Below are 26,112 nucleotides of genomic sequence, written 5' to 3' on the forward strand. Positions count from 1 at the left end.
TGCCTCGCATGGAAGGCATAGCTCCTGCTCCCTCCCTGGAACATATCTCTGCTACCTACCCACCTTTGCTTTCCAGTTCTAGAGGAAAGAGAAAATCCCTTGCTCCCCTCTGTCTCCCCCACCTATCTGCAGAAATATCATATGTGCAAAGATGCAACTCCACCCAAAATGGTGACGGAGTTTGACAAGCTTTAAAAACCAAACCAAACCCGTTGCCATTGAATTGATTCTGACTCATAGCGACCCTATACGACAGGGTAGAACTGCCCCACAGGGTTTCCAAGGCTCTAAACCTTTATGGAAGCAGACTGCTGCATCTTCTCCCATGGAGCGGCTGGTGGGTTTGAACTGCCGACCTTTTGGTTAGCAGCTGAGCACTTAAGCACTGCGCCACCAGGGCTCCATTAAACCCATTGCCGTTGAGTCGATTCCGACTCATACTGACTCTGTAGGACCTAGTAGAATTGCCCCACAGGGTTTCCAAGCCTGCAGATCTTTACAGAAGTAGACTGCCACATTGTTCTCTGGTGGGGCGGCTGGTGGGATCAAACCATGACCTTTTGGTTAGCAGCCCAGCGCCTTAGCCACTGTGCAACCAGGCCTTAAAAAAAATTTTTTTTTTTTTTTACTGACCCCTAAATGTTAATTTCCATCGTAGACCAGAATTTTTGCTTTCTTGATGCGTAATCACAAGGCCCCTCGGCCTTTATCAAAACAGAGTCCCAGAGATGAAGTCAGACCACCTTCTCTGGCGGCTGTGTTGGCAGCTCTGATGCAGCAGTTTCTCAAGCTTCTAATAATAATAGCAGCAGCAGTAACTATTATGTGGGGAGTGCCTGCTACGTGCCAGGCAGCACTGAGCTGGGAGCTGTGCTGTGGATACAGTGGAGACAATGTTGACATGGAAGGCTCCGGAAGACTTGTTGAGGCTGTGCTCGAGCTGTGATGAGGCACGAACACGTTAATGCGCTGATAGTAAGAAGAAAACGAGGCTCAGAGACAGGAGATGACCTGCCCGTGCCAGGCAGCCAGTCAGGTTTTGTAGCCTTGGTTGAACCCTGGTCTAATCCCAGAGCCCAAGCTGTTTCTGCTGGGCTACAGCCATCATTATACCTGTCATTCATTCATTCAACACATTTATTGAGCACCCAGTATATGCCAGGCACTGCGCTAGGCACTGGAGACACACCAGGGAACAAAACAGACAAAATGTTCTGTCCTGGAGAAAAGGGGGGTCAGAAGTGTTGGGGACTGGAGTGTTTGATACAGTCACCAAGGAAGGGGTCTGTGAAGGTGACACCCAAGTTAAGCCTGGATGGAAGTGAGGGTGTGAGCAAACAGACGTGTGGGGGAAGAGCACACCAGGCAGAGGGGTCAGCCCATGAGGCGGGAGCCTGCTGGACACAGCCAGGCAAGAGCAAGGGGGTCAGGGGAGGCTGGCAGAGCCTGTACGCAGTGCTGTGCGTGTGATATCTGCAATCCTGTGAGTGAGTTGTGGTCAGTACCTGTGGACAGGGGAAGGAGAGCATGCTTCAGTCCCTAGTCCAAGGCCACGCAGCTAGTGAGGAGGGAGAGCCAGGGTTCAACTACTGGCTGTGCCTCCAAGTTTCAGCGGCCTTGGTGTCAGGGTGCTATGTCAACTGGGGTGACATCAGGGACAGTATTGCTGGACTGTAGGGTCCTGGGGGTGTCCACACCAAGGCAGGGAGGTCTGGGGGGGTCACAAGGAAGTAACTGGGGCACTGAGGGGCCCAGGGCAATGGCTACTTACCAACAGGCCCAGACTGTCAGTCCTGCATGGGGCCAGCCTGGCTCCCAGCTGGGCCCTGATGGTGCCTCCATCCCTGCCCTGTCCACAGTGCGCCAAGTGCCGGGAGTCTTTCCACGGGAGCCCACTGGGTGGCCAGCAGTGCTACCGCCTCATCTCGGTGGAGCAGGAGTGCTGCCTGGACCCCACGTCACAGACCAACTGCTTCCATGAGCCCAAGCGCCGGGCCCTGGGCCCCGGCCGCACCGTCCTCTTTGGTGTGCAGCCCAAGTTCACCAATGTGGACATCCGCCTCACACTGGACGTGACCTTCGGTGCCGTGGACCTCTATGTCTCCACCTCCTATGACACCTTTGTGGTCCGTGTGGCCCCTGACACTGGCGTCCACACTGTGCACATCCAGCCGCCCCCACCCCCACCACCCCCACCACCCCCTGCTGATGGCGGACCACGAGGGGCCGGGGATCCAGGAGGACCGGGGGCTGGGAGTGGGCCAGGCACCCCAGCAGAGCCACGGGTGCGGGAGGTGTGGCCACGTGGCCTAATCACCTACGTGACGGTGACAGAGCCATCAGCAGTGCTGGTGGTACGTGGTGTGCGGGACCGGCTGGTTATCACCTACCCTCATGAGCATCACGCCCTCAAGTCCAGCCGCTTCTACCTGCTCCTGCTGGGTGTGGGAGACCCAAGTGGGCCTGGTGCCAATGGCTCGGCCGACTCACAGGGTCTGCTCTTCTTCCGGCAAGACCAGGCCCACATCGACTTATTTGTTTTCTTCTCTGTCTTCTTCTCCTGCTTCTTCCTCTTCCTCTCGCTCTGTGTGCTCCTCTGGAAGGCCAAGCAGGCCCTGGACCAGCGGCAGGAGCAGCGCCGGCACCTGCAGGAGATGACCAAGATGGCTAGCCGCCCCTTTGCCAAGGTTACAGTCTGCTTCCCACCAGACCCTGCCGCCCCAACCCCTGCCTGGAAGCCGGCTGGACTCCCACCACCCACCTTCTGCCGCTCAGAGCCCTTCCTGGCACCTCTGTTGCTGACGGGGGCTGGTGGGCCCTGGGGACCTGTGGGAGGGAGCTGCTGCCCACCAGCCGTGCCCACCACTACTGCCGGCCTGCGAGCTGGGCCCATTACCCTGGAGCCCACTGAAGATGGCATGGCAGGTGTGGCCACGCTGCTGCTCCAGCTGCCTGGCGGGCCCCACGCACCCAATGGTGCCTGCCTCGGCTCAGCCCTTGTCACACTGAGGCACAGGCTGCACGAGTACTGCGGAGGCAGCGGAGGCGCTGGCGGCAGTGGGCATGGGACTGGTGGAGGCCGGAAGGGACTGTTGAGCCAGGACAACCTCACCAGCATGTCCCTCTGACCCACTGTGGGGTCTCAGCCACAGCAGCCCATCCCCCTGATGGGGCCAGCCTACACTTCGGGCCCTTCTGCCTGGGGACCCTGGACACTCTCTCCTCAGAGACTTCGGGTTTCCTTCCCCCTGGGGGTTCCCAGACAGGGCGTCTATCGTTCCGCATTCAACAATTATTTATTGAGCACCTATTATGTGCCAGGCACTGTTACAGACATGGGGTAAAGCAGGAACCAAGTCAGCCAGGATTCCTGATTGCATGGAACTTAGGTTCTGGTGACAATCAACACATGCAGAGATGGTCGAGTAAGCTCATTTCAGAGAAGGAGGAGCGCTGGGAACAGCAATGGGGTGTTGCAGTCAGGGGCCACGGGGCTAACGTCATTGGGCATTCAGAGAAGTTAAATACTGAGTAGGAACCAGCCTTGAGAAGAGCTTTGGGAAGCAGGTTCCTGGCAGGGGGCACAGCAAGGGCAAAGGTCCTGAGGTGGAAACCAGCTTATTTTATTGGAAGGACCAGAAAGCTGACCAGTGTGACCTGACTGTGAGGAGATGAGGTTGGTGACAGGCAGGGGCTTAGTGGGCCCCAGAAGGGTTTTGGGCTTTATTCTCAGGGCATTGGGAGCCGTTGGACAGTTTTATGAGTAGGAGTGACAGGATCCAACATATCTGTTTAAGAGGGCACTCTGCTTTGGTGTGGGAAGTGGATGGTAGGGGGCAAAAGTGGCAGCCAGGGAACAGCCTGATCAGGTGGCAGGAGTGAAGGAGTCAGGAATGGATATAGGGTATGCATTCATGCACGACGGTAGGACATAAGGATGGCGTGGATGGCAGGTTTGAGGGAAGGGAGGAATCCAGATGACCCCTAACTTTGTGGCCTGAAATGTGGCTGTACGGTTGGGTTATTTATTGAGATGAGGACCACTGGGGTTTGAGGGGAAGATTAAGAGTCCAGTTTTAGTGAGGAGATATCCTTTCAGCAACCCTTCAGTCAGATCCAACCAGGCAAACAAATCGCTTAGAGTATTTAAAGAGAAGGAATTGAATGCAGGGGATTGGTAGCACTGGTGAGGGAAGGGGCTGAAGGGAGGCGGGACAGAGAGGCTGCCTAGAGGTGAGCAGGAGCAGGAAGCTGCTGCTGCCACCCCCAGGCTGGAGGGATCATGTGTAGTGGTGGTGGTATTGCAGCCCAGGGGCCAGGGTCACCCAGAGAAGCTGAAACAACAGGTGCCTGACCAGAGAGGGTGGGAGTCTTAGAGGAGTCAAAGGCACTGCCAGAGATGCTGCCCCAGGCAGGGGTGGGAGCGCCAGGGTTGGAAATAGAAATGCTGGAGTCATCAACATCTGTCTTCTCAGTGCTGCCTCAAAGACTCCTGGCCTCTCCCCAGAGGCTTTCCCCCACCCCAGCCTCCTTCTCGGACTGCTGAGCTCTCCCACTCCTTGAGGACATTCCCAAAAAAGACGAAACCAAAAACCTAGCCATGTTGAACTCAAGACGACTCTTTTCTAAGACTCCATCCTGGGTCCTGCATCTCCCCTCAGCTGCGGACCTCAGGCCCCACCCAAAGGGAAGCCTCTTCAAGTGTGCTTGTCAGAGGCTGGACGGCTGGCCTGGAGAGGAGGCGAGTGTGGGATCAACAAATAAAGAGTGTGGGGAAGACCCAGACGTCCCAGTCTGGATGCCGGAAAGGGAGCGGGGGGGGGGGGGTTGTCTTGTCTATCTGAGCCAGCACTGGAGCACTGGATGAATCTGGATAAATGCCCTTGGCCTGTGCCGTCTCCAAGCTACTTGGCCTGGGCCTGCCTCCTCACTGCCCCCTCAGGGCAGGGGAGAGGATGGTGCCACCATAGAAGTTCCTATTCCCCAGAAGGGACCAGACAAGGAGAGAGGTGGCAGTGAGGCCTTTGACCTTTTCCCGGGTACCTGCTGCAGGGAGAGACCCCGTTTGTCCCAGAGAAAACGGATTACCTTAGTCCCAGGCACCAGTTGTCGAGGACTACTTGGCCACATATGAATTTTATGAGCTGACTGTAGTACCTGACCTCTTAAGACAGGATTGTGAGCTTCCATTTACTGAATCTGGTTTGCTTGGCGTGTTACTGCTGTGGGTTCATTTTATCTTTCTAAAAGCCATTGTAAGTACTGTGTGATCACCATTTTGCAGATGAGAAAACAAATTCATAGACGTCATGTAGCTGTTGGATGACAGCTGCTGCTTGAGCCCAGGCTGGCTAACTCTAAAACCCATGTGCCTGCCTACTCTGCCTCCTGAGGGGGGAAACCCGTTGCTGTAGAGTCAGCTCTAACTCATGGCAACTCCATGTGTGTCAGAGTAGAACTGTGCTCCATAGGGTTTCCTTTCTTTTTGTTTTTTACATTTATTTTGTTGAGAATACACACAGCAGAACATACGCCAGTTCAAGCATTTCTACACGTACAATCCAGTGACATTGATTACGTTCTTCAAGTTATGCAACCATTCTTACCCCCCTTTTCTGAGTTGTTCTTCCCCCACTGACATAAACTCACTGCCCCCTAAGTTTCCTATCTAACCTTTCTAGTTGTCAGTTTGATCCCATATGGGTAGTTCATAAAAGAGCACGATGCTCAAGAAAGACATTCTTTACTAGTTAAGGTAAAGTATTGCTTGGTTTAAAGATGACTTAAGAGGATATTTTTGGTTTAAGGTTTAAAGATCCTCTCAGGGCAGTAGTTTCAGGGGTTCATCTAGCCTCTATGGCTCCAGAAACTCTGAATTCCAAGAGAATTTGAAATTTTGTCTGCAGTTTTCCCCTCTTGATCAGAATTCTATAGAATCTTTGATCAAAATGTTCAGTAATGGGGGCCAGGCACCACCCAATTCTGGTCTGAGGCAAAGGAGGCAGTAGTTGTTCATGGAGGCAATTACCGGCGAATTGTGTATCCTCCTCCTATTGCTTACTCACCTTCCTCTGTTGCTCCAGGAGAATAGGGACCAATTGTATCTTGAATGGCCATTTGCAAGACTTTAAGACCCTGGGCACTACGTAAGGAACTAGGCTGTAGAACAGAAGCACTAAACATGTTAGGCCAATTAGCTGAATGTCCCGTGAAACCAAGATCCTATACCTCCCAACCAGGAAACCAAATCCCATGAAGTGTACGCTCATACATAAGGAGCCTCAGCAGTTGCTGTTTTTGTTGTTATTGTTCATATGTCTTTCACACAACATTTGCCAATTCGGCTCTTTACAGGTGTACCATTTATTCCATAGGGTTTTCAATGGCTGATTTTTTTGCAAGTATCAGCAGATGTCAGGTCTTTCTTCTGAGGTGCCCTGGGCCTACTCAAACCTCCAAACTTTCAGTTAGCAGCCAAGCACGTTAACCGTTTGCACCACCCAGGGTTCCCCTCCTGAGGAAGAAACCCTTTACTTAGCACAGGTCAACTCAAGTAGCTGAGAGCCATCCCAGCACAGAGCAGACATTAGGGGCAGGGTATCCAAAAATGGTCAATTTCTGCTCCGGGATAAGGCGAAATTAGCAACTGTGGCATGAACAAGCAGTAGCGGAGTCATGAGGCCAGACTATCCTGCTTGGCCAGATAGGAGCTGAGGTTCTTCTTCCAGACCCCCTCCGTGTAAAGCTATGACCCTTGTGGGAGGCCTTTTCCCAGCAGCCACTCTGCCTTCCTCTGCAGAGCATTTGCACCATGCCTGGAACTTTTCTCTGGGACCCAGAGCCACCCTCCTTTGGCTCCTGAACCTGCTTTGCAGATGCTCCTGCACCAGATGCCCCCAGAGCACGCGTCCCTCCTCCCTGCATGCATCCTCTCAGCTGTCACTTCTCTCTGGTATCCATGGCCCTGAAGACAACAGGCTCGTGGCGGGGGATGGGGGGGCAGGGTGTAGAGAAAGCCTGGCCTCAGGGGGCAAGAGGCCTGAGTTCTAGCCCATGCCTTAGTTCTAGCTCATTCCAGGCCACCAACGCACTGGGGACCTTAGGGAAAGAGGAGGGAGGTTATCAGGGGTCCCCAGCACCCCAGGCACTATCCTGGGTGCTTGGCACGAGCCACTGCACCCGGCATCATCCCTGGGAGGTACAGGCTCATCTTTCCATTTCACAGATTCAGAAGCTAAGGCCTGTGGAGGTGAAGTCTCTTGTCCAAGAACTCAGGACTGATTAAGAGAGGAGCCTGGATTCTGACACCAGCCTGTTTGACTCTCCATTGTCCCACATCAACTCCAAAATCACTTCCCTTCTCTCAGCCAGCATCTCCCTTCCATATCAGGAGGAACAACATCACCTGTGGTCACTCGTTCTCTCCACCTATAGTGAGCCCCACACTGTTGTAGGTGCTGGTGACATAGCAGCGAACAAGGTCCCAGCCCTCGAGGAACTGGCAAGCTAGCAGGGAGCCCAATAGATAGGTAAATGATGTGGTAGGTTGAAGGTGACAAGAAAAACAAGGCAGGGAAGTGCTGGGAGGATGGTCCCTGGAGAAGAACATCATGCTTGGTAAAGTAGAGCATCAGTGAGAAAGAGGAAGACCCTCAACAAGATGGACTGACACAGTGGCTGCAACAATGGGCTCAAACATAGCAACAGTTGTGAAGATGGAACAGGACTGGGCAGCATTGCATTCCGTTGTGTGTAGGGTCACTATGAATCAGAACTGACTTGACAGCACCTAACAACAACAGGAAGGGAAGGCCTCTTTCATAAGATGACACATGAGCAGAAGTGAAGGACACCTGGGGGAAAAACATTTTAAGCTGAGGGAACAGCAAGTGTAAAGACCCTGAGGTGGGAGTGTGTCTAGCATTTTATAGAAACAATGAAGAGATCTGTGTGGTGGGAGAGGAGAGTGACAGGGAAAAGGCAGTTCAGAAAGGAAACCAGAGATAGATCGTGCAGGGCCTTGGGACAAGGTGAGGACTCTGGCTGTTACTCTGTGGGGGATAGAATCACAGGACGGTTCTGAGCAGAGGAGGACTGTGATCTAAATAAGATGTTCACAAGGTCCCCCTTGATGCTTATGGGGAAGAGTCTAAAGGGCCAGGGGTAGGGGTGGGGAGGATGCTGAGGAGATCAGTGCATTAGTTCAGTTTGGAGAGGTAGGTGGCTAGACCAGGGCAGGGGCAATGCGTTGGGTGGGGGGAGGGAGAGAAGTGATAAGATTTTTAATCTATTCTGAAGGTAAAACCAACAGAATTTGCTAACAGGTTGGATGTTGGGTTAGAGAGAAAGTGACTGAGCAATTGGAAGGTTGGAGCTTGCTCTTTCCTGAGATAAGGAAGACTGCGGGAAGAGCAGATTTGGGGCAAATCAGGAGCTAGGTTTGATATGTTAAAAATCTGAGATGTGTACTAGATATTTCAGAGTCCCTGGGTGGTACAAATGGTTAAGGTGCTCGGCCACTATCCAAAACGTTGAAGGTTCAAATTCACTTAGAGGCTCCTTGGAAGGAAGGCCTGGTGATCTACTTGGAAAAAAGTCAGTCGTTGAAAACCCTGTGGAGCACAGTTCTACTCTGACACACATGGGGCTGCCATTTGTTGAAATCAACTTGACTGCAACTGGTACTGGTATTAGATACTTCAAGTGAAGATGTCACTCAATGGTTGTATACACAGTTGAGAGAAACAGAAAAAAATACAGCAAATAATGCTACCAATATGTTGTTGTTCATTGCCGTCGGGTATGTTCCAACTCATAGCGACCCTGTGTACAACAAAACAAAACATTGTCCAGTCCTGCGTCATCTTCACAATTGTTATGCTTAAGCTCATTGTTGCAGCCACGGTGTCAATCCATCTCATTGACCGTCTTCCTCTTTTTTGCTGTCCGTCTACTTTACCAAGCATGATGTCCTTCTCCAGGAACTGATCCCTCCTGATAACATGCCCAAAGTATGTGAGACGTAATCTCACCATCCTTGCTCCTAAGGAGCATTCTGGTTGTACTTCCTTCAAGACAGATTCGCTCGTTCTTTTGGAAGTCCATGGTATATTCAATATCCTTCTCCAACACCACAATTCAAAGCTGTCAATTCTTCTTTGGTCTTCCTTATTCATCGTCCAGTTGTCACATGCATAGGAGGTGACTGAAAACAACATGGCTTGGGTCAGGTGTGCCTTAGTCTTCAAGGTGACATCTTTGCTTTTCAACACTTTAAAGAGGTCGTTGCAGCAGATTTGCCTGATGCAATGCGTCTTTTGATTTCTTGACTGCTACTTCCATGGGCATGTCCTACTGTGGGGGCTTGTGTGTTGCTGTGATGCTGGAAGCTATGCCACTGGTATTCAGATACCAGCAGGGTCACCAATGGAGGACAGGTTTCAGCTGAGCTTCCAGACTAAGACTGACTAGGAAGAAGGGCCCAGCAGTCTACTTCTGAAAAGCATTAGCCAGTGAAAACCTTATGAATAGCAGCGGAACATTGTCTGATATGGTGCTGGAGGATGAGCCCCGCAGGTTGGAAGGCACTCAAAAGAAGACTGGGAAAGAGCTGCCTCCTCAAAGTAGAGCCGAACTTAATGACGTGGATGGAGTAAAGCTTTCGGGACCTTCATTTGCTGATGTGGCATGACTCAAAATGAGAAAAAACAGCTGCAAACATCCATTAATAATCGGAACCTGGAATGTACGAAGTATGAATCTAGGAAAATTGGAAATAGTCAAAAATGAAATGGAACACGTAAACATCGATATCCTAGCCATTATTGAGCTGAAATGGACTGGTATTGGCCATTTTGAATTGGACAATCATATAGTCTACTATGCTGGGAATGACAATTCGAAGGGGAATGGTGTTGCATTCATCATCAAAAAGAACATTTCAAGATCTATCCTGAAGTACAATGCTGTCAGTGATAGGATAATATCCATACGCCTACAAGGAAGACCAGTCAATACGACTATGATTCAAATTTACGCACCAATCACTAGGGCCAAAGATGAAGAAATAGAAGATTTTTATCAGCTGCTGCAGTCTGAAATTGATCAAACATGCAATCAAGATGCATTGATAATTACTGGAGATTTGAATGCAAAAGTTGGAAACAAAGAAGGATCAGTAGTTAGAAAATATGGCCTTGGTAATAGAAACAATGCCGGAGATCCAATGATAGAATTTTGCAAGACCAACGACTTCTTCACTGCAAATGCCTTCTTTCACCAACATAAACGGCGACTATACACATGGACCTCGCCAGATGGAACACAGAGAAATCAAATTGACTACATCTGTGGAGAGAGACGGTGGAAAAGCTCAATATCATCAGTCAGAACAAGGCCAGGGGCCAACTGTGGAACAGACCATGAATTGCTCATATGCAAGTTCAAGCTGAAACTGAAGAAAATAAGAGCAAGTCCACGAGAGCCAAAATACGACCTTGAATATATCCCACCTGAATTTAGAGACCATCTGAAGAACAGATTCGACACATTGAACACTAGTGACCGAAGACCAGACGAGTTGTGGAATGACATCGAGGACATCATCCATGAAGAAAGCAAGAGGTCACTGAAAAGACAGGAAAGAAAGAAAAGACCAAGGTGGATGTCAGGGGAGACTCTGAAACTTGCTCTTGAGCGTCGAGCAGCTAAAAGCAAAAGGAAGAATTGATGAAGTAAAAGAACTGAACAGAAGATTTCAAAGGGCCTTTCGAGAAGACAAAATAAAGTATTATAATGACATGTGCAAAGAGCTGGAGATGGAAAACCAAAAGGGAAGAATATGCTCGGCGTTTCTCAAACTGAAAGAACTGAAGAAAAAATTCAAGCCTCGAGTTGCAATAGTGAAGGATTCCGTGGGGAAAATATTAAATGATGCAGGAAGCATCAAAAGAACATGGAAGGAATACAGAGAGTCATTATACCAAAAAGAATTAGTCGATGTTCAACCATTTCAAGAGGTGACATATGATCAGGAACCAATGGTGCTGAAGGAAGAAGTCCAAGCTGCTCTGAAGGCACTGGCGAAAAACAAGGCTCCAAGAATTGATGGAATATCAATTGAGATGTTTCAACAAACAGATGCAGTGCTGGAGGTGCTCACTCGTCTATGCCAAGAAACATGGAAGACAGCTTCCTGGCCAACTGACTGGAAGAGAGCCATATTTATGCCTATTCCCAAGAAAGGTGATCCAACTGAATGTGGAAATTATAGAACAATATCATATGCAAGCAAAATTCTGCTGAAGATCATTAAAAAATGGCTGCAGCGGTATATGGACAGGGAACTGCCAGAAATTCATGCTGGGTTCAGAAGAGGACGTGGAACCAGGGATATCATTGCTGATGTCAGACGGATCCTGGCTGAAAGCAGAGAATACCAGAAGGATGTTTACCTGTGTTTCAATGACTATGCAAAGGCATTCGACTGTGTGGATCATAACAAACTATGGATAACACTGCGAAGAATGGGAATTCCAGAACACTTAATTGTGCTCATGAGGAACCTTTACATAGATCAAGAGGCAGTTGTTCGGACAGAACAAGGGGATACTGATTGGTTTAAAGCCAGGAAAGGTGTGCGTCAGGGTTGTATTCTTTCACCATACCTATTTAATCTGTATGCTGAACAAATAATCCAAGAAGCTGGACACTATGAAGAACGGGGCATCAGGATTGGAGGAAGGCTACTTAACAACCTGCGTTATGCAGATGACAAAACCTTGCTTGCTGAAAGTGAAGAGGACTTGAAGCACTTACTAATGAAGATCAAAGACCACAGCCTTCAGTATGGATTACACCTCAACATAAAGAAAACAAAAATCCTCACAACTGGACCAATGAGCAACATCATGATAAACAGAGAAAAGATTGAAGTTGTCAAGGATTTCATCTTAGTTGGATCCACAATCAACAGCCATGGAAGCAGCAGTCAAGAAATCAAAAGACGCATTGCATTGGGTAAATCTGCTGCAAAGGACCTCTTCAAAGTGTTGAAGAGCAAAGATGTCACCTTGAAGACTAAGGTGCGCCTGACCCAAGCCATGGTATTTTCAATCATATCATATGCATGTGAAAGCTGGACAATGAATAAGAAAGACCGAAGAAGAGTTGACACCTTTGAACTGTGGTGCTGGCGAAGAATATTCAATATACCATGGACTGCCAAAAGAACGAACAAATCTGTCTTGGAAGAAGTGCGGCCAGAATGCTCCTTAGAGGCAAGGATGGCGAAACTGCGTCTTACATACTTTGGACATGTTGTCAGGAGGGATCAGTCCCTGGAGAAGGACATCATTCTTGGCAGAGTACAGAGTCAGCAGAAAAGAGGAAGACCCTCGATGAGGTGGATTGACACAGCAGCTGCAACGATGAGCTCAAGCATAACAAAGATTGTGAGGATGGCGCAGGACCGGGCAGTGTTTCGTTCTGTTGTGCACAGGGTCGCTATGAGTCGGAACCAACTCAATAGCACCTAACAACAACAACAACACTTCCATGGGCTTTGAATGTGGATCCAAGTAAAATGAAATCCTTGACAACTTCAATCTTTTCTCCATTTATCATGATGTTGCTTATCGGTCCAGTTGTGAGGATTTTTGTTTTCTTTATGTTGAGGTGTAATCCATACTGAAGGCCATGGTCTTTGATCTTCATCAATAAGTGCTTCAAGTTGTCTTCACTTTCAGCAAGGAAGGTTGTGTCATCTGCATCATGGAGGTTGTTAATATTACCAATAGTTTTTGGAGATCATATTTTGCCCTTTCCATCTGTTCGGCTTCTTGCTCTCATGTATTCATATGACGTCTTAAGGATTGCTATTCTCACAGATGACGAAATGAGCTCAGAAAGTGTTATTAGTTCACTAAAATAACACAGCTAGTAAGTGGCAAGGGTCAGGATTGGACCCCGGGTGTGCCTAATTCTGAGGCCTGAATACTTTCTAATCTGCTAGTTGCCTTTTCATTAAAGAGGGTGGGTTGACCGAATTACCCTAAAGATCCCTTTTAGCTTCAGAGAGATTTAAACCTGACAGACATTTCTTTGCTTATTTTCAGGATCCCTGGCAGGGGTCCTGGCTGCTGCTAAGGCTTAGTGGCTTTACTTTGAGCCCTGGTGGTGGCACAGTGGTCAAAGTGCTTGGTTGCCAATTGAAAGGCTGTTGGTTCGAACCCAACAGCTGCTCTGCAGGATGTGGCAGTCTGCTTCGGTAAAGATTTACAGCCTTGGAAACCCTGTGGGGGCAGTGCTCTCTTTCCTGTAAGGTTGCTATGAGTCAGAATTAGACTCATCAGCAATTGGTTTGGTTTTTTGGTTTAGGAGACAACACCTGGGTTTGGAGAGAGAGACAGGATCAAAGGTCTGATCCCTGAACTCCTTCTTCACCTAGGGATTTTTCCTGTGTCCGCATCTCCCTCACCAAACCTCCCTCTCCACCTGGATTCCTTTCCTGGAATGAAAAGGGTGTAGCGGAGTTGGTTTTCAGGTTTTTATTGTGGGTGTATTTCTGGCTGCAGGCCAGGGGCACATGGCAGGCCCTGCCAGGAGTGGGCAGAGAAGGCCAGGTGGGACTGGTGGATATGGATGGGGAGGGTGGACAACATCTTCACTGGCAGATCTTCAGTTCCAGCGCCATCTGGCAGAGGGTGCAGGGCAGACAACAGGTGAGGGTCGCCCAGTGTTCCGACCGGCGCCTTGGGGGGTGGAAGAGAGAGGTCAGGAGCCCTGCCTTGGGTCCCAGGAGTCCAACTCCAGCCCCTTCCTCCCTCCAATCCAGGAGCCCATACACCAGCCCCCTTCTCCCTCAGACCTAGTGATTCAGCCCCGAGCCCCCTCCTCCCGAGGACCTCGGTCCGGAGCGCACCTGGATGTGGTAGCGCTCGCGCAGGCCGGTGCAGAGGGAGTGCAGGCCTCCGAGCAGTTAGGGTGCGCAGCAGCACTCGCAGAAGTCTTCTTCGGAGATGCGGCAGCCGAGGCACAGTGGCGTGAAAGTGCCACACAGACCAGGCTGGCGCGGGGCGGTCAGGGGCGGGCCTCACAGGGCACCTCCCACCGGCTCCTCCCGGAAGCGGCGAAGTTCAGGGGTCCAAGTAGGGAAGTTGGGTCCCATGGGGAGTGGTGTCTGAAGAAGAGAAGCAAGTGTCCCTGAGGGAATTAAGGGCCCGGTTAGAAACTGGAAATTGAAGGTTTGACGGGGAAGTAAGGGGTCACACGAGGATAGTTGAGGGTTCGGATTCGAAGAGGAGTGGAGAGTTGGAAGGTATGAGTGTTGGAACCCTCAACAGGGTCCTAGGAAGGGGTAAAGATTCGAGGATGGGAAATCAGAGTTCAAGGAAGGGAGGTAGGGAGAATTGGGCGTCGGAGAGGGCGAAGGGGGAGCTTGCCGCCGCCCCCGGCCTGGAGAGGGAAGGGGCACTCACAGACAGGCACGTCGCTGCAGCAGTCGGTGAGATCGGTGTGCCAGTAGCTGCGCGGGGTCTGGTAGCAGCTGCTGGCGCACGGGGGCTGGCTGGTCACAGGGTAAGACATGGCTACGGAGGCGGGGACCTGGGGTCAACGGGTAGCCTCGTAGCGCCTGCTGGGCTCTGCACTCCTTCCACCCTACCCTCTGCGGGGCACTCACTCTGAGCGGGGCCTGCAGGACGCCACTGTGCTTCCAGCATCGACACCCCTCTCTGTCTCTGTTGCGGCTGCCTCCTGCACATTTTGTGGGGCTGGGGTGGGGGGCTCCTGCACATCCAGGGCAGGGCGGGTGCCCGTTCTGGGCGGGGCCGGGACGTGCCGCTGCCTCCTCCAGGTCTGGACCTAGGATGCTGGGTTCCCAACCCAAATTCGGGGGCCTCTAGAGTGGAAGCAGATGCCGCCTGTCTTCGCAGCCAGGATGCCCAGGGGAGAGAGGCGGCCAGGTCCCGGGGACTGGGAGGGTTGCTGTTCGTCCAGCGATTCCTCCTTTGCCCTTCACCTTATCGTGCAGCTCAAACTGCATCTTGTGGGCTCTGAGGAGGTGGCGTTGGGGACGGCCGAGGTGGCCGCGGGAATGAATAGCTGCGGAGACTGTCCAACTGACCCTGGAGACTAGGGGAGAGGAGGGCAAGGGACTGGGGTGGAGGAGTGGCTAGGTGCTGGGCTTACAGGGGGCAGAGAGCTGGGGAGAAAGAGACCAAGTCAACCTGCAGGCCAGGAGAGACAGGGAATAAGGAATGGCATGGGGCCGGGGGTGGTGGTGGGGTGGGGGGAAGAACCTTCCCAGCTCTTTACAGCTGCCTGACAGACCCAGAGGCCCTTCCACATACCAGAGGCAGGGCTGGAGGGAGAGACTAAGAGACAGGCAGCCAGAGTCAGAGACAAGGGGAGAGAAAGATCAGAGCAGGTACCCATAGCGATGCCTCTGGTGACACACCTGCGCAGCACTGACTCTGCCGCAAGCCCATTTCAAAGATGGAACACTGAGGCTCAGAGAGGTGAAGAGAAATGCCCTACAATCCGATGACCCACACCAAGGGAATTAGTAGAGGGGTGCTGGGCCCCAAAACTTCCAAACTCAACCCAGCACCACTGAGGCTGAGAAAAGGGATAGGGATACAGGGAGCATCAAGAAAGACAGAGATGCCCAGAGAGACAGACCTTCAGAGATATGAAGGGAGATGAAAAGATGTGAGTGGGGTGGGATGGGGAGAAAACAGAGCAGAGGCACCTGGCCTCATGTACCTGTGGGGCTGTGATGGCGATAATGGTGACGGGTGTGTGCGACAAGTGTACTGAGTTCTCGGTCTTGAGCCAGGAGTTGCTTATATTCAGAAAGGCCACTGGACCCTGGGCGGGGCTCTGACTGAGATGCCCAGGAGCCCAGCCCCAGTGGCTGACACTCTTCCTCTCCCCCCCCCCCCAGGGATTTCCCCTCCCTCTCCACCCACCAGTCATTGGCCAGGTAGCCGTCTTCCTAATTCCTTGGCATAGACAAGTGAGCACTGACAGCGCTGCATCGGTTTGTTGAAACATCTCAGTTGGTATTGCATCAATTCCTGGAACTTTGTTTTTTGCCAATGCCTTCAGTGCAGCTTGGACTTCTTGCTTCAATACCATCGACTCCTTATCATATGCTATCTCCTGAAATGGTTGAATGTTGACCAGTTCTTTTTGGTATAGTGACTCGGTGTATTCCTTCCATCTTCTTTTGATACTTTCTGCATCATTTAATATTTTCCCTGTAGAATCCTTCAATATTGCAACTTGAGCCTTGAATTTTTTCTTCAGTTCTTTTTAGTTTGAGAAATGCTGACTGTGTTCTTCTATTTTGGTTTTCTATCTCCAGGTCTTTGCACATGTCATTATAATACTTTGTCTTCTGGAGCTGCCCTTTGAAATCTTCTGTTCAGCTCTTTTACTTCATTATTTCTTCCGTTTGCTTTAGCTATTTATTCTACATTCAAGAGCAAGTTTCAGAGTCTCTTCTGACATCCATCTTGGTCTTTGTTTTTTTCCTGTCTTTTTATTGACCTCTTGCTTTCTTCACGTATGATGTCCTTGATGCCATTCCACAGCTCCTCTGGTCTTCGGTCATTAGCGTTCAGCGTGTCAAATCTATTCTTGAAATAGTCTCTAAGTTCAGATGGAAGATACTCAAGGTCGTACTTTGGCTCTTGTGGACTTGTTCTAATTTTCTTCAGTTTCTACTTGAACTTGCATATGAACAATTGATGGTCTGTTCCTCAGTTGGCCCCTGGCCTTGTTCTGACTGATGATATCGAGCTTTTCCATTGCCTCTTTCCACAGATGTGGCCGATTTGATTCCTGTGTATTCCATCTGGCGAGGTCCACATGTGTAGTTGCCGTTCATGTTGGTGAAAAAAGGTATTTTTAATGAAGAAGTTGTTGGTCCTGCAAAATTCTATCATGCAATCTCTGGGATTGTTTCTATCACCAAGGCTATATTTTCCAACTACCGATCCTTGTTTCCAACTTTTGCATTCCAATCACCAGTAATTATCAATGTATCCTGATTGCATGTTTGATCAATTTCAGGCTGCAGAAGTTGGTAAAAATCTTAAATTTCTTCGTCTTTGGCTTTAGTGGTTGGTGTTTAAATTGGAATAATAGTTGTATTAACTGATCTTCTTTGTAGGCATATGAATATTATCCTACCACTGACAGGGTTGTACTTCAGGATAGATTTTGAAATGTTCTTTTTGATGATGAATGCAATGGTATTCCTCTTCAAGTTGTCATTCCCAGCATAGTAGACCATATAATTGTCCAATTCGAAGTGGCCAATACCAGTCCATTTCAGCTCACTAATGCCTAGGATATTGATGTTTATACATTCCATTTTATTTTTGACCATTTCCAATTTTCCTAGATTCACACTCCAATTATTAATGGATGTTTGCAGCTGTTTCTTCTCATTTTGAGTAATGCCACATTAGCAAAAGAAGGGCCTGAAAGCTTGACTCCATCCACGTTATTAAGGTCAACTCTAAGGAGGCAGCTTTTCCTCAGTTATATTTTGAGTGCTTTCCAACTTGAGGTGCGCATCTCCCGGCGCTATATCAGACAATGTTCTGGGTATTCACTGGCTAATTCTTTTCACAAGTAGACAGCTGGGTCCTTCTTCCTAGTTAGTCTGTCTTAATCTGGAAGCTCAGCTGAAACCTGTCTGCTACAGGTGACCCTGCTGATATTTGAATACTGGTGGCGTGGCTTCCAGCATCACAGCAACATGCAAACCCCTGCAGTAAGACAAACTGACAGACATGTGCGATCCATATTTATGCCCATACCTAAGAAAGGTGATCCAATCGAATGCAGAAATTATCAAACAATATTAATATCACACGCAAGTAGAATTTTGTTGAAGATCATTCAAAAGTGGCCGCAGCAGTGTATCAACAGGGAACTGCAAGAAATTCCAGCTGGATTTAGAAGAGGACGTGGAACCAGGGGTATCATTGCTGATGTCAGATGGATACTGGCTGAAAGGAGAGAATCCCAGAAAGATGTTTGTCTGTGTTTTATTGACTATGCAAAGGCATTTGACTGTGTGGATCATAACGTATTATGGATAACATTGCGAAGAATGGAAATTCCAGAACACTTAATTGTGGTCATGAGGAAACTACATAGATCAAGAGGCAGTTTTTCCGACAGAACAAGGGGATACTGCATGGTTTAAAGTCAGTAAAGGTGTTTGTCAGGGTTGTATCCTTGCACCACACCTATTCAGTCTGTATGCTGAGCAGATAACCCGAGAAGCTGGAGTGTATGAGGAAGAATGTTGCATCAGGATTGGAGGAAGGCTCATTAACAGCCTGCATTATGCAGAAGGTACAACCTTGTTTATTGAAAGCGAAGATGACTTGAAGCACTTCCTGATGAAGATCAAAGACCACAGCCTTGAGTATGGATTACATCTCAATATAAAACAAAAATCCTCACAACTGGACCAATAAGCAACATCATGATAAACCAGGAATATATTGAAATGGTCAAGGATTTCATTTTACTTGGATCCACAATCAATGCTCATGGAAGCAGCAGTCAGGAAATCCAAAGACGCATTGCACTGGGTAAATCTGATGCAAAAGACCTCTTTAAAGTGTTGAAAAATAAAGATGTCACCTTGAGGACTAAGGTGCACCTGACCCAAGCCAAGGTGTTTTCAATTGCCCCCTCATATGCGTGTGAAAGCTGGACTATGAATAAGGAAGACCAAAGAAGGATCGACACCTTTGAATTGTGGTGTTGGCAAAGAATATTGAATATACCATGGACTGCCAAAAGAACAAACAAATCTGTCTTGGAAGAAGTACAGCCAGAGTGCTCCTTAGAAACAAGGATGGTGAGATTACATCTTACATACTTTGGACATGTTATCAGTAGGGGTCATTGCCTGGAGAAGGACATCATGCTTGGTAAAGCAGAGGGTCAGTGAAAAAGAGGAAGACCCTCAGAGATGGATTGATATAGTGGCTGCAACAATGGGTTTAAGCATAACAACTATCATGAGGATAGTGCAGGACTGGGGAGTATTTCGTTCTGTTGTACATAGGGTTGCTGTGAGTTGGAACCTACTTGATGGCACCTAACAACAACTCTATCCCCCATCTTTCCCGCTTCTCCAACTTTCCCTTCCTGCCTCACCTCCCAGGACTGAGGATGGGGGGATTCAAGGGTGAGGAAATGGGGGTGGACACAGGAAGGGGGGTGGGCAGAAATACAGATAGGAAGATGGGGAGAGAAGGGGGTTGGTCAGCTCGGTCGAAGTGCAGAGACACAAAGATAAGGACAGACAGAGAGATGGGGAGGGAACGGGAGACATAGAGACAGGAGAGACAGAGAAATGGTGAGATGGGAGCAAGAGAGAGATGAGGTGATTCAGAGAGACTGAGAGAGTGAGGAACAGACATGGCAAAAGAGATGTCAAGAGACAGGCAGGATGATCTGGGGTGAAATAACAAGAAAGGGGGAGACAGACCCAGAGACAAGAGACTCAAGGCTTGAGAGATGGAGAGGCAGGTGGAAGTGGCCAGAGCAGAGGCTTAGAGGGAAGGGAAAGGGGGAGAGGAGGTAGAGCCAAGAGAAAGGATGAGAGGTGGGGGTGCAGGAGAGTGGAGGTGTGGGGTACCCCTTTAAGAGCTTCCCCTAGCATATTTAATGATGTCCCCCACTGCCCTGGGGGAGAGGGGGTATTTTTCTCTCATTCATGACCAGGAGGCATGTGGGGGGTAGTGTGCTTTTGGGGGGATGACTCAACCTGGAACCAAAGTAAATAAACACACCTCACTCCACCTCTAAATTGGGAAGGGGGTTGGCTGGGAACTGAGAAGCTGTAGTTCTTGAAGGAGGTGCATATGGGCTGATACTCCTGGGTCTTAACAGAGGAACAAACTGGAGGCCTGGATTCCTGCTGTTTGTGGGTTCAGCTCTGGGAGGGCAGGACCTGCCAGCCCTGACAGGCCTTCTGTTGTGAAAACAGCCACTTCCCTGTTTCCAGGAAGGAAGGAGCTTGAATTGGCCAAGGGGGAGCCAGAGAAGTATTTACTGAACCCAGAGAAGGTGAGAAACTGAAAGCCTGGACTTCTGGGTCTGAGGGAGGAAGTGGCTGGGGAGGGGAGGTCCAGGGTTTTAGATCTGAAGGAGAAGGAAGCTGGGAGCCTAGACTTTTGGATTTGAGGGAGGAGGGGACTGAGGACCTGGAATTCTGTGTCTGAGAGGAGGAGACAGGGGGTTGAACTCCTGTGTCTAAGGGAGGGGGCGCTGGGGGCCTGGACTCTTGGGTCTGAGGAAAGAGGGGGCTGCGGGCTGGACTCCGGGGTCTGAGGGAGGAACGTGCTGGTCCCTGCCTATTTGTGATCACCTTGTCCTTCCCTCACCAGATTGAAAACTGCGTGGCAGAGGGCCCCAGCGAAGATGAGGCCCTGTGTATGAACTGCCAGAATAACAGCTATGGAGACAAATGCGAGAGCTGCCTCCACGGCTACTTCCTCCTGGATGGAAAGTGCACCAAGTGAGGCAGGGCGGAGGTGGGGGGAGCCTGAGACCCTTTCCCACCTGACTAGAAATCGCTCTGGGAGTCAGGCACCCCTCCTCAGGCCTCTGCCCTCCATCAGGAGAGGACAAAATCCCAGGGTGCCCCCAGGCTGGCGTGAGGGGAATGAGCGGGACTCAGATGAGAGAGCTCTCCCACCTCAGAGGCCAGTGCTAAAACCCAGGCCACAGAGCGGCCCATATCCAGGATATTTTTAATGTGTGGAAACCTAACTCCTGATTCGCCCCAAACCTGCTCTTCTCACAGTCTTACCTATTTCAGGATAAAGCAAGCTCCATCCTTCCAGTTGCTCAGTCACTTTCTCACCCAATGTCCTATCTGTCAGCAAATTCTGTTGATTCTACCTTCAGAATAGACCCAAAATCCCACCACTTCTCCCCACTGTCCCACCCCACTGCCCCTGCCCTGGTCTAGGCACTCACCTCTCCAACCTGAACTAATGCACAGATCTCCTCAGTGTGCTCCCCGCCCATACCCTTGGCTGTTTAGTCTCTTCCTCACAAGCAGCAAGGGGGACCCTGTGAATATCTTAGTCAGATCACAGCCCTCCTCTGCTCAGAACCGTCCTGTGATTCTGTCCCCCACAGAGTAACAGTCAGAGTCCTCACCTTGGCCCAAGGTCCTGCATGATCTGCCTCTTGTTCCCCTTCTGAACTGCCTCTTCACTTCTCCCCCTCACTCTCCACTCTAACCACACAGGTCTCATTGTTTCTCTGAAATGCTAAACACACTCCCAGGGTCTTTACACTTGCTGTTCCCTCAGCTTAAAATGCTTTTCCCCCAGGTGCCCCTATAGCTCACTCCTTCACTTCTGCTCATGTGTCATCTTATGAAAGAGGTCTTCCCCTCCTGTTATCCTTGTTAGGTGCCGTCAAGTTGGTTCCAACTCTTGGAGACCCTATGTACAACAGAACGCAATGCTGCCCAGTCCTGTTCCATCTTCACAATTGTTGCTATGTTTGAGCCCATTGTTGCAGCCACTGTGTCAGTCCATCTTGTTGAGGGTCTTCCTCTTTCTCACTGATGCTCTACTTTACCAAGCATGATGTTCTTCTCCAGGGACCATCCTCCCAGCACTTCCCTGCCTTGTTTTTCTTGTCACCTTCAACCTACCACATCATTTATCTATCTATTGGGCTCCCTGCTAACTTGTCAGTTCCTTGAGGCCTGGGACCTTGTCCACTGCTATGTCACCAGCACCTACAACAGTGTGGGGCTCACTATAGGTGGAGAGAACGAGTGACCACAGGTGATGTTGTTCCTCCTGATATGGAAGGGAGATGCTGGCTGAGAGAAGGGAAGTGATTTTGGAGTTGATGTGGGACAATGGAGAGTCAGACAGGCTGGTGTCAGAATCCAGGCTCCTCTCTTAATCAGTCCTGAGTTCTTGGACAAGAGACTTCACCTCCACAGGCCTTAGCTTCTGAATCTGTGAAATGGAAAGATGAGCCTGTACCTCCCAGGGATGGTGCTGGGAGGATTAAATGACTCATGCCAAGCACCCGGGATAATGCCTGGGGTGCTGCAGACCCTTGATAACCTCCCCCCACTTTCCCTAAGGTCATCGGTGGGTTGGTGGCCTGGAACGAGCTAGAACTCAGGCCTCTTGCCCCCTGAGGCCAGGGTTTCTCTACACTCCGCCCCCCCGCCACCACCACGAGCCTGTTGTCTTCAGGTCCATGGGTACCAGAGAGAAGTGACAGCTGAGAGGATGCATGCAGGGAGGAGGGACGCGTGCTCTGGGGGCATCTGGCACGGGAGCATCTGTAGAGCAGGTTCAGGAGTCAAAGGGAGGGTGGCTCTGGGTCCCAGAGAAAAGGTCCAGGCATGGTGCAAGTGCTCTGCAGAGGAAGGCAGAGTGGCTGCTAGGAAAAGGCCTCCCCAAAGGGCCATAGTTTACATGGAGGGGTCTTGAAGAAGAACCTCAGCTCCTCTCTGGTCAAGCAGGGTAGACTTTCCTCTGGCCTCAGGACTCCCTCTCTACTGTAGGTTTGCTCCCCAGTTGGTAATTCTGCCTTTTTAACACCCCTCCGCTCTCCAGCAGAAACTGGCAATTTTTGGACACCCTGCCCCTAATGTCTGCTCTGTGCTGGGACAGCTCTCAGCCACTTAAGTTAACCTGTGCTAAATAAAGGACTTCTTCCTCAGGAGGACGTCCTTGGGCGGTGCAAAGGGTTAGTGTGCTTGGCTGTTAACTGAAAGGTTGGAGGTTTGAGTCGGCCCAGAGGCACCTCAGAAGAAAGAGCGGACATTTACTGATACTTACAAAAAAGCAGCCATTGAAAACCCTATGGAATAAGTTGTACACCTGTAAAAAGCTGAACTGGCAAATGTTGTGTGGTAGATATATTTACAATAACAAGAAAAAGAGCAGCTGCTGAAGCTGCTTATGAATGATGAGACATCTCATGGGATTTGGTTTCTTGGTTTGGCGATATAGGGTCGTGGTTTCATGGGACATACTGGCTAATTAGCCTAATTATGTGTTAAGTGCATCTGTTCCACCTCCTAGTTCATCGCATAGTGCTCAGGATCTTAAAAGCTTGGAAGCAAGTCACTCAATATAAAGCAATTCGTCTCTATTCATTTGGAGCGACAGAGGAAGTAGAGTCAGGAATTGGAGGAGTGTATGGAATGTGTGGTTAATTGTCTCGTTGAGTAACTGCCTCCTTTGTCATGAGGCCAGAAGAACTAGACGGTGCCCAGCTACTGTTACTGAACATTTTGATCAAAGATTCTATAGAAGAATCCTGATCAAAAGGGGAAAACTGCAGACAGAATTTCAAATTCTCTTGAAATCCAGTCTTTCTGCAACTATGGAGGCTGGATGTACCCCTGACACTATTGCCCTAAGATAACCTTTAAGCCTTAAGCCAAAAATATCTTCTTTAAACCAAACAAGAGTTTACCTTAACTAATAAAGAATGTCTGCCTTGAGCACTGTGTTCTCTGAGAACTATCTATAGGGGATCAAAGTGACAACAGCAATTCAAAAAGACTAAATAGGAAACTTAGGGGGAAGAAAATAGGCTCAGAAAGCTTTATTAATTCACTAAAATAACAGCTAGTAAGTGGCAAGGGTCAGGGTTGGATCCCAGGTCTGTCCAGTGTTGAGGCCTGAACACTTTCTAATCTGTTAGTTGCCTTTGCAGTAAAGAGGGTGGATTGAACAAATTGCCCTAAAGATCCCTTTGAGCTTCAGAGAGCTTTAAATCTGACATTTCTCTGCTTTGGAAACAAAGTCCCCAAGCCTGTTACAACTGTGTGTAAGCCAAGAGCTCATAGGTATTGAATGAGCCGGGAGTTCTAAACGTATCCTTTGAACTTCAGTGCCTAGGCTCTGCCAAGACTCTATGTTATGGCTTTGCCTATTTTCAGGGTCCTTGGCAAGGGTCCTGACTGCACTGAGGGTTAGTGCTTTTACTCTGAGCCCTGGTGGTGCAGTGGTCAAAGTGCTTGGCTGCTAATTGAAAGCTCTGTATTTCAAACCCAACAGCCACTCTGTGGGAGAAAGATGTGGCAGTCTGCTTCTGTAAAGATTTACAGACTTGGAAACCCTGTGGGGCAGTGCTCTCTGTCCTATAGGGCTGCTATGAGTCAGAATTGATTCGTCAGCAAATGGTTCAGTTTTTTTGGGTTTAGAGAGGGAGAGACAGTTGGGTTAAAGGTCTGACCCCTGAACTCCTCCTTCTTCACCTAGGCATCTTTCCTGTGTCCCCATCTCCCTCACCAAGCCTTCCTCTCCACCTGGATTCCTTCCCTGGGATAAAAAGGATGTAGGCGGAGCTGGTTTTCAGGTTTTTATTGTGGGTGAATTTCTGGGTGTGGGCCCGGGCAGAGGGCAGGCCCTGCCAGGAGGGGGCAGAGAAGGCCAGGTGGGACTGGTGGACATGGATGGGGAGGGTGGGCAACATCTTCACTGGCGGATCTTCAGTTCCCGCGCCATCTGGCAGAGGGCGCAGGGCAGACAAAAGGTAAGGGCAGCCCAGTCGTGCCCCACGGAGCCCTGCGGGGTGGAAGAGACAGGTTAGGAGCCCTGCCTTAGGTCCCAGGAGTCCAGATCCAGGAGTCCAGCCCCCCAGCCCCCTCCTCCCTCAGACCCAGGAGTCCTCACCCCCAGCCCTCTCCTCTCTCAGACCCAGGAGTTCTTACCCCAGCCCCTCCTTCCTCAGACCCAGGGGTCCTGGCCCCAGTCCCCTCCTCCCTCAGACCCAGGGGTCCTGGCCCCCACCCCTTCCTCCCGAGGGGCTCGGTCCTGCGCGCACCCGGATGTGGTAGCGCTCGCGCATGCCGGTGCGGAGGGAGTACAGGCCTCCGGGCAGGTAGGGCGTGCAGCAGCACTCGCCGAAGTCGTCCGAAATGCGGCAGGCCAGGCACATCGGCGCGAATGTGCCACACAGACCTGGCGGGAGCAGGGCGGTCAGGGGCTGGCCTCACGGGGCACCTCCCACCGGCTCCTCCCCGGAAGGGGCGAAGTTGAGGGGTCCAAGGGGGGAAGTTTTGCCCCAGGGGAGCAGCGTCGAAGGAAGAGAAGCGAGCGTCCCTGAGGAAAATAGGGGTCCGGGAGGGCGACTGGAAATTAAGGGTTTGAGGGGGATGTTGGGGGTCACACGAGGGAAGTTGAGGGTTCGGGTTAGAGGAAAAGTGGAAATTTGGAAGGCGTTGAGTGTTGAGGGTCCGAGGAAGTGGTAAAGGTTCGAGGGTGGGAAATCAGGATTCAAGGAAAGGAGGCAGGGGCAGTAAGACGTCGGAGGAGGCTGGAGGGGAGCTTGCCCCCCCCCCCCCGGCCTGGAGAGGGTAGGCACTCACAGACAGGCATGTCATTGCAGCAGTCAGTGAGACCCGTGTGCCAGTCGCTGACCTGGGTCTGGTAGCCGCTGGCGCACTGGGGCTGGCTGGTCACAGGGTAGGACATAGCTGCGGAGGTGGGGGGCTGGGGTCAGCGGGCAGCCTCGCAGCGCCTCCTGCGCCCCGTACTCCTTCCACCCCACCCTCTGCCGGGCAGCCTGGGCGGGCCCTCCAGGCCGCCCACTTAGAGAACACCACTGCACCGCCCCCGGTGACACCCCCCCCCCCGTCTCTATTGGGGCTGTCTCCTGCACATTTGGTGGGGCTGGGGTGGGGGGCTCCTGCACATCCGGGGCAGGGCGGGTGCCCGTTCTGGGCGGGGCCGGGACGTGCCGCTGCCTCCTCCAGGTCTGGACCTAGGATGCTGGGTTCCCAAATTCGGGGGCCTCTAAAGTGGAAGCAGATGCCGTCTGTCTTCGCAGCGAGGATGCCCAGGGGAGGGAGGCGGCCAGGTCCCGGGCACTGGGAGGGTTGCTGTTCGTCCAGCGATCCCACCTTTACCCTTCACGTTGTCGTGCAGCTCAAACTGCATCTTGTGGGCTCTGAGGAGGTGGTGTTGGGGACTGCCGAGGTGGCTGCGGCGATAAATAGCTGCGGAGTCTGTCCAATGGACGCTGGAGACTAGGGGAGGGGAGGGCAAGGGACTGGGGTGGGGGGCTAGA

The 26,112-nt window shown here is 50.7% G+C and overlaps 2 protein-coding genes and 1 long non-coding RNA gene across 5 annotated transcripts in view; 2 read left to right on the plus strand and 1 right to left on the minus strand.

The window, feature by feature from the left end:
- The window catches only part of MEGF8 (multiple EGF like domains 8), a 48,458-nt gene extending 43,678 nt beyond the window's left edge, over positions 1-4,780 (plus strand). For 2 of the 3 annotated variants that reach the window (XM_064293743.1, XM_064293744.1), the window contains one exon: positions 1,860-4,780. In XM_064293743.1, coding sequence (XP_064149813.1) covers positions 1,860-3,128 — 1,269 coding nt within the window. In that variant the 3' untranslated portion in view covers positions 3,129-4,780. The remainder of the gene's footprint in view (positions 1-1,859) is intronic. The other variant, XM_064293745.1, reaches the window with a different exon arrangement.
- Positions 4,781-14,109: 9,329 nt separating this feature from the next.
- Positions 14,110-24,879, plus strand: LOC135232770 (uncharacterized). The gene is made up of 3 exons (XR_010323337.1): positions 14,110-14,317; positions 20,048-20,109; positions 20,430-24,879. It is a non-coding gene; the product is annotated as an uncharacterized LOC135232770 (long non-coding RNA).
- CNFN (cornifelin) lies at positions 24,390-25,595 on the minus strand. Its single transcript, XM_023543088.2, has 3 exons — positions 25,412-25,595; positions 24,868-25,004; positions 24,390-24,608 (listed from the first exon to the last, which is right to left on the minus strand). Exons 1-3 carry the CDS (start codon positions 25,515-25,517, stop codon positions 24,519-24,521), a joined length of 333 nt encoding a protein of 110 aa, XP_023398856.1. The 5' UTR covers positions 25,518-25,595; the 3' UTR covers positions 24,390-24,518.
- Between the last annotated feature and the right edge of the window lie 517 nt (positions 25,596-26,112).

This window comes from Loxodonta africana, chromosome 11 (genome assembly GCF_030014295.1).
Source record: "Loxodonta africana isolate mLoxAfr1 chromosome 11, mLoxAfr1.hap2, whole genome shotgun sequence".
In the NCBI taxonomy this organism is placed as follows: Eukaryota; Metazoa; Chordata; class Mammalia; order Proboscidea; family Elephantidae; genus Loxodonta; species Loxodonta africana.